Source organism: Mytilinidion resinicola, assembly GCF_010093595.1.
Source record: "Mytilinidion resinicola strain CBS 304.34 unplaced genomic scaffold BDZ99scaffold_3, whole genome shotgun sequence".
NCBI lineage: Eukaryota > Fungi > Ascomycota > Dothideomycetes > Mytilinidiales > Mytilinidiaceae > Mytilinidion > Mytilinidion resinicola.
In genome coordinates this window covers 2,004,990-2,020,176 of record NW_022985439.1, presented here as the reverse complement: position 1 = coordinate 2,020,176, position 15,187 = coordinate 2,004,990, and the positions used below count along the sequence as shown (strand labels likewise).

Genomic DNA, 15,187 nt, shown 5'->3' with positions numbered 1-15,187 from the left:
ACGCATGTAGCTCATACACGACTCCAAGCAGTAGCAGAGACGTACGCACGTACTCCGGGAGTTGTCTACTGTGTAGTAAGTGCTTCAGATCCAGCCCCACTCCTCATTCTTGTTATGGGGTCCGGGCTCAGCTCGTAAGTAGCAATCAAGGAGAAGAGAAAGTAAAGCAGTAAAAATACCAACTCCAAGTTCCCAACGGGAATCCAACTCCAGCTAGCAAAACGAAATGGCAAAACGAAACCCCCAGCTACCACTGCGCTACTACACTGTAGAGTCTCAATTTCTTACGGGATCGCTGAGTGGCTACGTTTCTCTGTTGGTTAGTTGAATGGTGTTCAGAAATAATAGGTATATAACGTAGCGTTTGAGGTTGGACCTTGGAAATCTGAGATCATAGCAAACGCTCGCCGCCATCACGTGTTGCGCGCGCCGAACCTGCACCAATCTCCTAGGTTTTTTTCTTAATACCTTTCATTCGCAGACCACGGCCATCTCCGCTGTCGCGTCCCTAGTCCTCTCCACCGACACCCTTCGTGTTTTCAATAGCACCCGCTTTCTCCTTAACGATTGACGATACTGATTTGAGGATTCCTCATAATTTACATCATAAGCCTCACTAAGTCTCACTAAACCTCACATCTTCTTGTAATGTTTTCTTCGCGGAATAAAAAGGCGGGTGATTGCGAAAAGAGGGAAATTTGTCGAGGCTGGCCCAGTCGGCATACAACTCGCCCTACTCGCACGTCCGGGCCCCGAACCCCCCATCCCGATACCGACCCATACGCTCCGCTTCATGGGAGTGCCCTCTCTACCCTTAAGGCCATGGGATATGACCCCAAGACCATGAACGAGCGCGGTGTTGTCTGGGCTGAGGATCAGGATCCCTTTGGTCATGTCATGCAGTCGCAGTACACGCACTTCCTGGGCACATGTTTCCACCGCGTTATGGAGAGTTACGACAATGCTCTCAGTGAGGACGAGTACAACGACATGGTCTTTGCGAGGAACGTTGTCCCGTCATCCGGAAGTAAGGCAGGGCAAGTATCCCGATTCGGTGGGTGCGGGCTTGGTTACTGAGTGACAAGCCTCCTCATCGTTCCGCTTGCTAATGTAGAAACAGTCCATCATTATCCTCATGTCGTTCTCTTCGATGTACTCCGCAGACCGGAATTGTTGTTTTTGAGGTCGTTTGGGTGTCAACGACGAGGCGGGAGAGGCCGGGGAGGAGCCGGGGTGATATGGGGAGGATGATGGGTGAGCTAAGCGCAGCGTGAAAGGCGATAGGGTTGGATTTTGAACTGGATATTGTGGAGGTGGTGAACAGACTTGCTGTATATTATGGATAGGGGAAAGTTGGGATAGAACGAGTACATTCGACATCGTCTGAAATACACCAATACACCGTGAAATACTAGGTTGAAATGACATGATACCACCATTTGATTCGGTTGCGGTTGAAGCCCCGTTTGCGCACTCGCTACTACCGCCAGCAGCCCTTCAAAGCATTACGCGAAAGCTAAAGGTGATGCTAATTTGTCGCGCCACGATTGAAGCCTAGTCCCGGAAGACCAAGACGCCTCTATCATACAGGCCTGTGACCAACGCAATGCCCCTAGTGGTGTCTCTCATCACCGTGCTAGCTGTCATAATATCGACACCTCGGTACAACGTCTTCACACCGCCCTCCTCGCTCCATTCGCCAAGCCAGCTCGGCGCTCGCACCTTGCAAACATCGGTCCCTTGTCCTTCTGGGGAGTTGCACCAGATCCTCGTCTGAGAGATCTTCATCATACTCGGGACATGCATGTGTGCGGCGATGAGAAGCTTCCCATTGCCATCAACCGAAAGATTGTCGGGAGATCCTTCTGGAACGGTGATGGACTTCAAAAAAACCAAGTCGCGGGTGGTTTCGGTTACGTTGTACAGCCTCACGGTTTCCGTAGAAGACGAGGATACAGCGAGCGTCGTCTCGTTGAGGAACTTGATGCCGTTCGCCATCGGAACCCGAGCGACCGTCCTGGTAATGTTCTTCGCGAGGTTTATGTGCACGACGCTTCCGCCGGGAATTCCGATGTAGGTTTCTAGTTTTGCGAGGACGGGATTGAATCGGACTCTAAAGTGGTGGTCGTTCGAGACGTATATTTCTGCCTCGTTGATGGCTACGATGGCGTTTGGTGTTGGCAAAAGTTCGTGCTTGAGAGTACCAACGTGGGTCGCTATGCCGTCCGAAATCGAGAGTTGGAATATCTCGACGGCGGAACCGCTTCTAGCATGATTGACAACATAGAGGGTGGAGGTCGGTGCGTAGTACTCGATACCGAGAGGATGAAAGTCTGTCTCGGCGGATGGGAAGTTGGAGAACGTGATGCGCTTTAAGGCCTCTTCGTCGGAAAGATCCGCATTCGAGTAATCGTAGAGGTAGAGTCCGCCGTTGACCACGTCTGCTATGTTGAAGTATCCCAAAACGGTGTTCCAGCTGTCCCTCCCAGCGTCGCAGCTCAGGATTGCCAGTCCCATCGCCTCGTCCATAAGCCCATCTTCACAGTTCCTTATACTGTGGGTGAGCCTGTGCTCCTGGGCCTTGAATGTCGAAAGCGGTGTTATCTTGTGGGGCGCATTGGTGATCATATGAGAGAGGAGTATCGCTCGGCCGTAGAGCCATGGAGCGGCGATGGAAAGGAGGATGGTCGTCTACATCTCAGAGTAAGCTTTCGACGTCATTGAAGTACGTTCAGTGTAGATGAGAGCCTTCCCCACAGATTCTCCCTTCGAGGGCGTGGACCCGCCTGGAAGGGAGGTGGAACTATCAGTGATATGGCGAATTTAACTCACAAGACCTGCTGTTTTGATGTACATGTTCGATTGTTAGGAATGGAACAGGCACACAGGTGTAATCCAGTTTCAAGGGGGCTCGATTGCATAAGGATGTCTAGGAGAAGGCCCCGGAGTTTTTTCAATTGTGAAGTGCATGATGAACAGAAGGCTGACTGTATTGATAGCCACCACCCTGCGGTCAGCTCTGGGATTATAGTGGGACAGTCCGTCCCCGCGTTATGAATGCTAGGCGTCCTGGGGCCTTTCTTTCTGCCACCGCCCTCGAGACGTCTCCACTCCCACCTCCTTCGTTCTTCATCTTTGTCCATAATTGGTTGCAACTTTAGTGTTTCATTCATCAGGATGCGTGTCCCCTGTTTCTCGTAGTAATATCCTTGATGTAGAACACTGAATGCGGACCTGCTGCTCTTGATAAACTAGAATACCTGGTAGTGTCTCCGTCGATCTGATGAGTTCACATCGTAAGCTAAATGGAAAGAGTATTTCATTTCATGATATGGAAAGTTCATTCATTGAATGACTTATAATACTTTTGTTCTCATCTAAGTATCCACTGATTCGTGAAACTGGCGAGGGACCTCATAATGGGCGGAGAAGGGCGCATCTGAGAAGTAAAGCCGTATCGGGTCCCATGGCCTACGTTGTGATAGGTACCTCTGCCCGTTATATAAGCACTCATTAGCACCAATTGCGAGGCTGCCTAGTTATTTGGCGGCCAATCACAAGGCAGATTCATCGTCGTTGCCCGGGGCCTGGTTGCTGCGGCATCTACCAGACAACGCAGCCTATGAGACTTCCACACCCCAACAACACTCCCACATTTAGCTCAGCCCTTCCAATAGCCACTTATTATTATTCACCGTGGGACACCGTACCACGGGTGACTCTTCACTTGAAGGTAAGAGAATATGAGTCAGCACGCCATTCTTTTCGAGCTGCGAGGTGCCGGTCGTTGTTGCCTGAACCACACCGCTTTTCCTATATCAGCTTGCTATTTCAGCATTTTAGAGGCAAACACCAGGCCTGCATCTGCCGGCCCCATTTTCCTCCACCTTACTCACATCTGTCTTTCCTTCAGCCATTCTCCCAGTCTCGTTCGCTTCAAACCGCTCAGGCCGTACCCGTCATGGCATCCAACGACACTGTCACCAACGAGAAAGCGACGAGTGACAACGTCGAAAAGAAGGCCACCCATTCTATCCTGAAGTCTACATTCCCGGTCTTTCTGCCCCCGTGCGAGGCTCTGTTCCTTCCAGAGTATGAGTTCCAGGCGTACGTCAAGGCCCAACTAGCCCCTCCTAGCGCTCCTACTGGCCTCAGTGATGACCTTCCCGACCGCACACGCGAGACGAAACCGGTCGACGCAGAATCCAAGGATGCTTCTGTAGCTGCAGTGGGACCGGAGCCGAAGTCTGCGTTCATGGATGCGGTTCTCAATAGCTCTTCACGCCAATACTCCGAGGCGGAGCTAGAGAGGGACAACAAGATGCTCACCGAGAATGCAGACGTAGCTCACATCTCCACCAAATCTGCACTGGTTGATCTATTCTACGAGTTGGAGGATTCCATCTCAGCTGATCGACTTGTCGAAGTCTTGGATGCTGCATGGGAGGAAGACCCGCTCTCCACGGTGAAGATTATCTTTAATGCACGATCTATCCACCTAGGCAAGAGCAGTCGCTTTGTCACTTACCGCGCTTTCGGGTGGTTGGCTGAGAAGCACCCACAGACTCTGGTGGCTAACTTGCGGTGGCTGACTAGGCCGGTCATCCAGAAGAAGGTCAAGAAGGAAGAAGACAAGTCGGCGGAGAAGAAGGCGGTAGACGGTGAGAAGGCATTGAAGGATGAGGATGATGACATGGTCATGGTTGAGGCTGGTGAGGCTGAGGAAGGCTTCGAAAAGGTTAAGGGTGAGCCAGTAGCATCGGAGAAGAGCCATGATGTGAAGTACGGAGTCTCGCATGGATACTGGAAGGATTTGCTCAACCTGGTGGTGCTTTCTGCACATGATCAGCTCAAGGCAAATAGCAATCCTTCGTCCATTCTTGATACCCATCCCGAGCAATCCAAGAAGGCGAAGCGGAAGCGAGAATGGGACCCGAAGGCCGCCAAAGAACTCAGAGAAAAGGCGAAGAAAGAGCAACATGATCGAGTCCTCAAGAAGTTCGAAGAAGACCCCTTCTATCGCGTGCTCCACATAGCCGTCGCTCGTCTGTTCGCCACTCAGCTCAAGGAAGACAAGCAGTACCTGAGCTCGAATAATAAAGCGGATCTCAAGAAGATCTCACTGGCCGCGAAGTGGGCTCCGACCTTCGCCGAGTTTCACGACAAGAACACCTTCATTGTCTCCTCTATCGCCGAGATTCTGTACCCAGACGCCTCTGACATTTGCCCCGACGTGCCAAAGGATAACCGCGAACTGTACCTCCGTCACGCACGAGAGGAATACCGCCGTATGACCGTCTCACCTCTGCGAAAGATTCTTGAAGTAGTCGAGCGAGACATCGTAGCCGAAACCTTCGCCAACATCAAATACGAGCGTGTTCCTTCTCTCGCCATGCACCGCTACCAGACCCTCTTCGTCAAGAAAGACGAAACCCACTTCCTGGAGTATCTAGAAAAGGTCACAACCGGGTCTAAGCAGATCTCGGGCGCCATTCTCCTTCCATCGACCCTCGTCAGCAGCGTAGCCAACAGCCCTACCAGCCGTTATAATCCAAGCGACAAGAAGAACCCCCTCGCTGGCGCGCTGGCTGTCGCAAAGTCCAAAGTCGCCGAAGGCCAATGGAACACCCTCGTGCAGCGCCTCCGCGACTCCGGCACGATCGAGTCCTCCATCGCCGTCTGCGACGTCAGCGGCTCTATGACCTACCCCAAGTTCAAAGACGGAACCACCCCCATGGACTCCGCCATCGGCCTCGCCCTCCTGCTCGCCGAGATTGTCGAGCCCCCGTTCGGCGGCGCCTTCATCACCTTCTCCGCCAACCCCACCGTCGTCAAAGTCGGCGGCAAGCAGGACACGCGCTCCTTCGCGGCCAAGGTCAACGCCGTCCGCGCCGCCGAGTGGGGCATGAATACGGACTTCGTCGCCGTCTTCGAGCGCCTCATCCTCCCGCTGGCCGTCGAGAAGAAGCTCAAGCCGGAGGACATGGTTAAGCAGGTCTTCGTCTTCAGCGATATGCAGTTCGATGCCGCGGAGACGGCGGCGGATCGCTGGACTACGAGCTTCGAGCGCGTCAAGGCGAATTTCGAGGAGGCCGGGTATGAGATGCCGAAGCTTATTTTCTGGAACCTGGCGGGGGGCCGCGCCGGCGAGTATGGTGGGTACGGGTATTCGGTTGGATCTAATGACATTGCGTCAAAGCCTGTCACAGCGGAGGACATGGGCGTTGCGCTAGTGAGCGGGTACAGCCAGGGGCAAATGAAGATGTTTTTGGAGAACGGCCAGTTTGAAGATGACGAGGTGGAGGAGGAGGTCGTTGCTGAGGATATTAAGGGGGAGGATGCGGATGATATGGTGGATGTGAAGAAGACGAAGAAGGTCAAAATGGACCCGCTGACGACTGTGAAGAAGGCGATCAGTCATCCGGCGTACTCCATGTTGGAGGTGGTCGATTAGATTGATAGGTATGCTGGGGGAGTATATGGCGGTTTGGGATAGTTTCAACGGGGCTGGGCGACTCTTTGGGAAGATACGGGTACAATATTCACAGTTGTAGCGTTCTTGCTTTCTTTATCATAGGCTGGTATCATATGATAGAATGAAATTCTTTTGAACAATGAAACGTACAGCGCGATGATACAGACATAGGCTATAAGTCTGTGCACACCCGTTTGACACTACTCGGGGTACCCCATGGGATTTCAAAAGCCTAGGCGCAATGTCAAGTTTCGTGCAGTGCAAATCGCTCTGCTCCTTGGCTCACTGGCGACTGGGTACTGACTGACTCGGCGGGCTACTCCTCACAATGGTGTCAAGTGAGCAAGATTGGAGCCAAGCAGTGATAAATTCGTGTGTCCAGACTTATGCCGTAGCACTGTACTAGAACAGGTCTGTCGATTTCAAAAAAAACATTATTATGCCGCCGTCCCACTCGGCAACGGCACATACGCTTCCGTATGCGTCGCCTTTGCTGTGCCATTTGTTGAATAATCTCCCGTCACAGCCTTACTCCCATCGCTGATCACTAAGTCCCCCAATACCCTCCTAAACAGCTCCAGCGCTGCCTTAGGCTGGTAGTACGGTACCTCGTGCCCAGCCTCGTAGACGCGCGTGAAGCTGAAGTTGCCGTATTGGCGCACAGCTCCATACTCGACATTGTCAACGAGGAAGGGCGTGTAGCCAGCCGCGGCGAATTCGGCTTTGTGCGTATAGTTCAGTGCGAGAGAGATGGCTTCGCCGCCGAACCAGTTGCAGATCTGTGGTTTGGGTTAGTCGGCAAAAGGCTGCGAGAAAGGGGGGTTACTCGCGTAATCCGCGTCGCCGTAGATGAGTGCAACGCGGACGCCATAGGCCAGGATCTCTTCGAGATCTTCGATGAAGTTCGGGAAGACGAAGTCGCCGGTTGAGGAGAAGCCGGCGCCAACGTACTGGCTGCTTGTGCTGGTGTAGTTGATGTCGACGCCGATTGCGTTTTGCGTTGAGGCTAGGTTGAGAAATTCGGGCCAGTATCCTGGAGGAGTGTCAGCGAAGTCTCCTCTGATAGGCATCGTAAGGCCTACCAGGAGGAGTTGGGTCGTCGATAGGGTGTCGGATGTCATAGACGCCTCGTCCGCCAAATTCGTAGTATGGCTCTTCGACGAATGAGCGGCAGAGATACGTTGCGTATGAACAAGTCTCCTGTCCGTCCGGAGTGCTGCGGTCTGCTCCTTTGCAGGCAGTGATATAATCACGGCAGGCTCCGGGCATAGTGTATGAAAGCTTCATATAGCTGTAGATAGTGTCGTTGACGGCCTTGATACCGTACGTGTTGTTGACCGCGAACTCTGGGTAGTAAGGGGCCTGGATCTCTGCTTTGATTCAGTACGGGCATGCGACAATGAGTCTAAGGGCTGCAATACCCTCATCTACGATGCCGTTGATTATTCCAAGCGTATCCATCTGGAGAGGAACACCGGGGATGCTACCATTTTCGATTGCGAGATTTTGCTGGTAGAAGTAGTTGTAGAATGCGGGGCCATCTATACACCTAGATCAGCTTTGGCTATTGAAGGAGTCCGTGACTTCAGAGGTTTTGATCTTACAATGACCCCCGTAGCTCTCTGTCCAAAGATTGAAAGTGAAATTGGTGATATCTGGATCTAATTGCGGCGACAAGTCAAGGAACGCCTGCAAGATATGCCAAGCTCCGATGGCTGATGCATCAGTCGTGTTGTGGAAGTCTGGGTCCACGAACGAATAGCGACCGTCTGGAGGGGCTTCGGTCGCATTGAGAAAGTCGCCGCTTTGGTTGTAGCTGCCAACGACGGCTTCTTCGTATGAGAAACCCACGCCAATAGGTTGGGAAAGATAGAGCATGTTCGAAGCCTCGTTCCAAGAGTATGGGTTCCAATGTGTCTTCAGATCTTTGGATACATTACAAGGGCCGTGTTCTACGAAGCGTTAGTCCGTTTTTGGAAGCTTGAATACACTTCGAGCTATAACGTAATGTCTTCTGAATGTTTCGTGGAAGATGGAGAGATGTGAATATGGCGAAAGCCCGGCCGGAATTTCAAGGTACACAGATTTGGTACAACAGCAACGACGGGATAGCCATACCTTCGAACAAGCCAATCAATGAGTCAGATCCTGGGCCACCGTTGAGCCACAGCGTCAACTTTACATCGCTCTTATCTTAGCATTGCACGATATTTGAAGAGAATGAGGGGCTTCATACCGGTTTCTCGGATGGATTCTCTCGGGCCTCGAAGAACCAAAAGAACATGTTTTCCTTTTCATTAAGACTGATGTATCCGGAGTAATCATCTACGCCCTCTTTTGTCTCACATATCCCTTCCTTTCCGGGCTGCTTGTATCGGATTTTCGCGCCTTGTTTAGACGTGATTGTCTTGACGCCGGTAGGCTCAGCAGGCACACCGCGATTATCGAGCTTCGAAGCCTCGACACCGAATAAGGGCGAACATAGAGCCACTAACGCTACCAATTGAAGTAAGGATGTCATATTGTGGAAGAGGCAGCTGTACGGGGCGGACAGCGTGGATGGAAAGCTGACGGCTCTACTTATACTTCATCCGGTACAGTTGCTTGCCTATCGCGGAACAAGGTACGGAAGCATGGAGGTGGGGTCTTCGAAGATGATAGACTTGAAGAGAACATAAGACATATGAATGAAGATGAGCTGCCTAATTGGCTGCTGATGCCATCATGGTCACCGATGATGTAGGCCGTGCATGCGAGCATGTTATTAGATTGACTTGGCAATCCTATTGAGGCTGTACCCAGATGTATAGCTTCGTGAGCTATGCCGTAATGGGCATCATGTTGTGTGATTGTCGGGGTATCTGCACGTCAGTGTGGGCGGGGATGCGCCTAGATGCGGGCGTCGTGGTGTTTGGGACGTGATTGATGTATCAGTGCTCCGAGAATTCTATGACAGGTCATTCGTCGCCCAGCCTGAGCTGAGGCGTCTAATATTTGCGTCCTAGTAGCTTTAAGATGCGCAATTCAGATGTGGAAGCGATGGTGAAGCGGCATTCAAGTTGAGAAGGCCATTGTATATCAGGAAGGTGACACACGCGGTGGATTCATCTCCTCGGAACGCGCGTTACCCGCATGGCTCCCTCGATGTTCACCCACGGCAAATCGGCTGTCCATCACTGTTCTTTATGTATATTCTCCGAGGTCTCTTTATAGTATTGCCAGGGGTAGTTTGTAAGGTGTCAGCTTGCTGGGATATTTGCATAACACAATTTTAGTACTTAGCTTGGAGTCGCTTCAAATAAAACCACCTTTCCAGAAGAACATCCAAGGGAGAAGTAGTGATCATTCAGGTCGAATGTCAACGACCATAATGTATCCAGAAACATCAACGCTGTCATTCAATCGTCCAAAACATCAGGCCATTGTACAGGCAATACAGGGCGCTTAAGGTCGCCCTTCCAACACCATCGCAATCCTCTCCATACGCCCATTGAAGCCCTTGACTCGATCAAACATGCCACCTCCATGAGACCGAACATCCGCGGCTACTTTGTCTAGTAGCATGTCAATCGGCATGTCGGGACCTTCGCCGTTCCTGCCCTCTTTCCTGGCACGCTCCCTACCCCTTTGAATGGCCATCTCGATATCAGTCATCGCGGTATTGACTTCATTCATCTCCTTCATCCGCCGTACCCTATCCGCATGCACCGCCCGCGCTTCATCCATCTTCAGTGCCAGCTCTTCTCTCTGTTTCCGAATCTCGAGGAATTCGCCACGCAGCTTGATCTTCTCCTTCGCCGCATCTTTTTGGCGGCTTCTGAGGGCAGACCCGGTGTCCAAAGCTTCTCTAAGATTGAGAAGCTGGTCAGAAAGAGCTGAGTTGAAGTTCTGAATGGCTCCGCGCTTGCGTTTCAGCGTTGCACGTTCTTTCCGCTGTGAATCTGGGAGGTCGAGTGCTTTCTCGTTTAGGTCCAAGATTCGAGCATCAAGAATCTCTTCAGTGATTTGAGCTAGGACGTCGCCGCAGCTGACACCAGGAATGCGGGTCGCTGCGTGCATCTGAGCGTCTTCTTCCTCTTTATCTAGTTCTCGGAGCTGTTTGTACGGGTAGAAAACGCGATATACTTGAATGGGAACGCGCTTTCCGTCGCCTTTTAATACTTTATGGCGTACTCCTTTGGATTTAATCGCAGTGGTCTTGGCCTTCGGGCGGCGCACTGGGATGGGTCCGGCTACGGTTGATCTGGGGCTCGAAGGAGATCTTTGCTGGCGGGGGGACTGCAATGTTGCAACGGCACTAGACTGATGTCTAGGCCGGACAGCCTCCTCTTCCATTTCTTGTTCCTCTTCCTCAGGCTCCTCTTGTATCGCAGCAGGGCGTTTCTTTGCCCTTGGCGCGGGGGTTTCAATCTCTGAATGAAGCTTGTCAACTTGAGAATTCTTGCGATCAAATTCGGGAGACAGCTCGTCTATGCTATCATTCTCGTTGAGATCGCCATCATCGAGTTCTAGCTCCTCCTCCTCTTCTTCTTCTTCTTCCCCATCATCCTTAGCTTCATCCGCAATGAAATTCATTGCCGTGGTATCTTCCTCCATTCTGTTAGGGGAGAGCTCATCCTCGCTATCATCCTCCACTGCTGTTGAAGGTTGTTGCGGTGTTCTTGACGGTCCTTGCTTTCCTATTGACTTTCGTGGTGCTGGTCGCTGAACCGGTGCCTTCGCGCTCGCAGCGGTGGCTGATGCTTTTCCAGTATTTCGGATAGGTAGCGACTTATTACCGCTTCTTGCAAGATCGCGTTCCGTGCCAGTGGTCCTGGGTGCTGGGGTATGTGAGGCAGATTTAGAAAGCCTTTCGCGCCGATTCTTTTCCATAGATGCCTGGAGCTCCTCACTTTCGAAAGACAGCTCATCTGGTAAATCGTCGTCCTCCGGCGACCATTTTCCGACTTCAGCAGCTGAGAGTTTCGCCTTTGCGGAGGGCTTCTTCCTCTGTGAAGACGCCAAGTACTGTTCATCGTCGGTCTGTAACTCGTCTCCTCTCGAAACTTCCTCTGGAGGTATTGGCGCGGCTTGCCCTCGTTTCCGCTTCGCAACTACTGTTGGTGTGACAAACAATGGAGGGCTCTTGGCGGATGGTGTTTTTGTGGGCTTTGACCTGCTTGCTCCCGCGGTGACACTGGATGGGACGGACGCGCTTCTCTGCCGCTTGGACGCCTTTCCAGATTGTTTCGCCCCGGATCCGGCTGGTGTTTTGCGAGACGTAGACCGAGGCTGGAGGGCTTGAGGAGTTTGGCGGGAGGGTCGCGCGGGCAGAGGCTGTGGCGTCCGGCGAGCGGATCGTTGTGGAGGTAGAGGGGGGACTCCGAATGTGAAGGCAATGTTATTCTGCAATTGTGGCGCTCCAGCACCTCGTTGTCGCATGCGCCGGCGCTCCTCTCGATCTGCTCGGATTCGTTAGATATGAATTGCTACCTGTATCGCTATATTGATACGTACCAGCTGGAGCCATAATGATGGTGGGTTCAGGGAGGAATGGTGGTGGTGTGTCTCGTGTCGAGGTTAATGCGAGACGCGCTTCTTGTTATCACCGTGTTTTAGGTTTTTTCACGTGACAAACTTTCACCAGTTATTACGGGTCGGTGCCCGGATCTCGTCTCAACGCCACGAGATCACAAAACACAAAGCTCCGCACTCACATTCACGACTTCAAAATGGGCTGGTGGGGGAGCAGCTCGAACGGAGATGGCTCATCCCAAAATGATGCCATTGGCAAGCTGGATCCTAGCCTGCGCGAGTTCCTCGACAAGGAATCGACCGTGGAATACACACCCAAACCTCCGTCGCCAACACCCAAAGAACCTATCCTCTCCGCACCTCCAGATCCAATTCCATCGCCACCGAAGACCGAAGAGTCCAAGCCCAAAGTCCCCCGCGAATCCCTCTTCCCGGATGGTCGATACGCCCACCTGTGGAAGAACTACGAACCTCTATCCTCCATCGAAGCGCGAGGAAAGTCTGACCAAGAAAGACTGAGTGATGTCGTCGAAGCATACAATGACCGAAGGGCCTCAGTCGGCCGCGTCGCGTCGGAGAATTGCGCGCTGGAGGTGCTCGCGGTACAAGACTGCTACAAAAGTGGCTCCTATATGAAAAAGATGATGCTTTGTAGAGACGAGAACCGGGCACAAAATCGATGTCTCGAAATGCAGGCTAAGTTCTTGAAAGCACTGGGATACTTGAACATGAACAACCGGAGTCCGGCGGACGATGAGAAGATTCAAATGCATGCCGATAAGCTATATCGTCAGATGCTTCAGCAGGAGAAGATGATTGAGCAGGCAAAGAAGGAAGGTCTCCCGGTACCAGAGTTCCAGTCCGTAATATCGAAAGAAAATTTATCTGCGGCTATGAAGGGTAACCCTCTGGAATCAAAAGAAATATTTCTGGAAAGCTCCGGCGCCGATGTACCTGAGGATACTTGGAAGGGTGTGCCGGCCAAGACTCGCAAGAACTACGAAAAGTCAATCGAGAAGCTCTCGCCAATTGAGAGGGAAATCGAGAAGAAAGCTTTGGAGGGTGAGATTGCTGCTACTCGTGCCTACAGCAAAAATGTCGAGGGCGCGTTTGTCGAGGAGCGAATACACCGGTTAAAAAGGAAAGAAGAGGGAAAAGCCACTATAGGCGATACGATCAAAACTTGGTGGGGTTGGTAGGGGCGAGGACGGTAAGCGTTCATGTACAGTACATGTATTCGAAGTATGTGGACAGGAGTTTGGTATTATTCTGTATGAATCCATTATGATACTCTCCAAATACCCATTGTATGTTTATGTACACCCTCTAATTTGACATGACTCCACGACTCTCTGTTACGGCAAACATACTCTATTCTCAAGATCAATCATCTTCCAAATCCGAGTCTGTCTTCCACGTTCTCCAAGTTCTGAAGCCTACCGAAATCCATCAGTCTCCTTTCTGTTTTTGAGTCATAGTACCTGTCAACCTACCCTCAGTCAGATTGCGGACGTTCCAGCCTAACCTTCACCCAAGGGATCTGATTGACGACATGGGACGTCAAGAACCTCAGAAACATGTTCACGACCAATTTGAACTGCCGGAATTTCTCCTCGGAATCCAGCTCTGGTAGCGCCCAGAGGAAGTAATCAACCCCCTCTAGAGCCTCTAGGAGTGCCTTTCGTATCTCCTCATCTGCATCCTTGAAAAAAAGGAGACTGCCGTGCACCTTCATCAAGGCGACAGCAATCGTAGTCTCTAGCATGCTCTTAGCCTTGGAAGGCAGTGGGCCTCTAGGGGGGTTCAGCTCAAAGAAGCATGTGAGAAGAGTTGGGAGCTCGGCACAAGCCTTCTCGACATCTACCACTGCAACCTTGAAGAACCAGGGCACGATGGCTGTCCGACATGTCGGGCATCTGTCATTCATGTTGAGATGAGTCGCTTCCCGATCGTTATGTCGGTCCATCCACTCCTGGAAATGTTGCGGCGAGATAGCACCCCATTTACACAATCGTCGTTAGCATCCTCTTCGCTTTACACATTACGCAACGCACACTTACCTGGGTATGCCAGTAGACCCAATTGAACCGCTTCTTCTCTTTTTCTCCCCAAAGTCCCGGAGCCGGAGCCGCATTCTCTTCTCGTTTCGCCTCCCGCTCCTTCAGGAGCTGGAGGAAGCTCTCGTGAGAGACAACGACGTCCTTCTTGTTTTGATTGAGCCATTTAAGGACGCAGCCTTGGCAAACCGCGTGGCCACATGGGGCGCGCACAGGAATCTCTCCGTACGTCTCTTGGTCGAGGATCTCCTTGCCGGTGATCTCCTCCTGGCAAATGATGCAGATCTGGTCGTCCTTCTCGATGGTGGTGATCGGGGCTATACGGAGGCACGAGAAGATCCAGCTTTCGCGGGCCAGGATCGAGCTGTCTGGGGGGTCGGCGAGGACGTTGCTCGAAGCCTTGGCGATCGGAGTGACTGGATAAGACATTGTTGATCTGGATAAGTCTGTGTCGGTTATTAATTGTGAATGATTGACGAAGAGCAGGTTGGCGGAGCAGATATGAAGCTGGCAGTTCACTTGCAGGTGTGATGTTGTTTTGTGAGTCTCCAAGTTCTGGCAGGCCGAATGTATAGGCCGAGCGACAGGCTAATTCCCCTAACAGTAGCCAATGCCTACCTACGCAGATGGTGAATGTCCGCGACGGCGAGTTTCCAGCCCACAGCAGAGTCAGGAAGGCGATCGAAAGCGCTCAATAGCAGCCTCGCTTAGAACCCTTTCGCAGCAGATGTCCCGTATCGAGACTGCCCCTGGGGCTACATACTGGTCATTTCAATGGGAAGCAAAGGTCGCCAAATACACACCCCTCTTCCCTCCCTCCCTCTCTCTCTCCGCGCCATTCCCCTCGACTAGTAGCTAGCTATCTGCACCGCCTTCTGTATCCCACCCGCATTTGACCAACCGTGAAGTCAACTCGATTCTGCTTCGCGATCAAAGTAGGGGTAATTTCGGCTTCGAATCGCGGCCTTCCCAGCGCATTATGAGAAAGGGGTGAATTAGGACTCCACTCCAGGAGAACCCTACACTGTAACCTCAGTCGCCCACGATTCCCACGCAAACTATCCAATTACGATTACGAAAGAGATGTATCATCATCATGTTCCTTTCCTCGCCACTATACGTCTCCGATGAATCTCATTTA

General features: G+C 52.0%; 6 protein-coding genes across 6 annotated transcripts; 3 read left to right on the top strand and 3 right to left on the bottom strand.

Moving 5' to 3' along the window:
* Nucleotides 1-213: 213 nt before the first annotated feature.
* Nucleotides 214-1,403, top strand: BDZ99DRAFT_459162 (uncharacterized protein). The gene is made up of 2 exons (XM_033719098.1): nt 214-1,037; nt 1,121-1,403. The coding sequence occupies exons 1-2, from the start codon at nt 649-651 to the stop codon at nt 1,272-1,274; spliced, it is 543 nt and encodes a 180-aa protein (XP_033582195.1). The 5' UTR covers nt 214-648; the 3' UTR covers nt 1,275-1,403.
* Nucleotides 1,404-1,554: 151 nt separating this feature from the next.
* BDZ99DRAFT_472543 (calcium-dependent phosphotriesterase) lies at nt 1,555-2,856 on the bottom strand (the record flags this gene model as incomplete). The annotated part of the gene is made up of 2 exons (XM_033721784.1): nt 1,555-2,691; nt 2,833-2,856. 2 exons carry the CDS (start codon nt 2,854-2,856, stop codon nt 1,555-1,557), a joined length of 1,161 nt encoding a protein of 386 aa, XP_033582194.1.
* Nucleotides 2,857-3,948: 1,092 nt separating this feature from the next.
* Nucleotides 3,949-6,616, top strand: BDZ99DRAFT_459160 (uncharacterized protein). The gene has a single exon (XM_033719097.1). It carries the CDS (start codon nt 3,962-3,964, stop codon nt 6,452-6,454), a length of 2,493 nt encoding a protein of 830 aa, XP_033582193.1. The 5' UTR covers nt 3,949-3,961; the 3' UTR covers nt 6,455-6,616.
* A 296-nt stretch (nt 6,617-6,912) lies between these two features.
* Nucleotides 6,913-9,119, bottom strand: BDZ99DRAFT_506426 (peptidase S10, serine carboxypeptidase; the record flags this gene model as incomplete). Its single annotated transcript, XM_033724174.1, has 7 exons — nt 8,712-9,119; nt 8,594-8,651; nt 8,080-8,427; nt 7,897-8,016; nt 7,558-7,845; nt 7,306-7,508; nt 6,913-7,254 (listed from the first exon to the last, which is right to left on the bottom strand). Exons 1-7 carry the CDS (start codon nt 8,994-8,996, stop codon nt 6,913-6,915), a joined length of 1,644 nt encoding a protein of 547 aa, XP_033582192.1. The 5' UTR covers nt 8,997-9,119.
* An 800-nt stretch (nt 9,120-9,919) lies between these two features.
* Nucleotides 9,920-10,534, bottom strand: BDZ99DRAFT_377496 (uncharacterized protein; the record flags this gene model as incomplete). Its single annotated transcript, XM_033715071.1, has 1 exon — nt 9,920-10,534. The coding sequence occupies one exon, from the start codon at nt 10,532-10,534 to the stop codon at nt 9,920-9,922; it is 615 nt and encodes a 204-aa protein (XP_033582191.1).
* Nucleotides 10,535-12,141: 1,607 nt separating this feature from the next.
* On the top strand, nt 12,142-13,344 carry BDZ99DRAFT_459156 (uncharacterized protein). The gene has a single exon (XM_033719096.1). The coding sequence runs from the start codon at nt 12,187-12,189 to the stop codon at nt 13,186-13,188; it is 1,002 nt and encodes a 333-aa protein (XP_033582190.1). The 5' UTR covers nt 12,142-12,186; the 3' UTR covers nt 13,189-13,344.
* The last annotated feature ends 1,843 nt before the right edge of the window (nt 13,345-15,187 follow it).

Coding starts and splice junctions, on each gene's coding strand:
- BDZ99DRAFT_459162 (XM_033719098.1), top strand. CDS start 649: ATGTTTTCTTCGCGGAATAAAAAGGCGGGTGATTGCGAAAAGAGGGAA. Junction 1,038..1,120: donor TCATCCGGAAGTAAGGCAGG/GCAAGTATCCCG, acceptor ATGTAGAAACAG/TCCATCATTATCCTCATGTC.
- BDZ99DRAFT_459160 (XM_033719097.1), top strand. CDS start 3,962: ATGGCATCCAACGACACTGTCACCAACGAGAAAGCGACGAGTGACAAC.
- BDZ99DRAFT_459156 (XM_033719096.1), top strand. CDS start 12,187: ATGGGCTGGTGGGGGAGCAGCTCGAACGGAGATGGCTCATCCCAAAAT.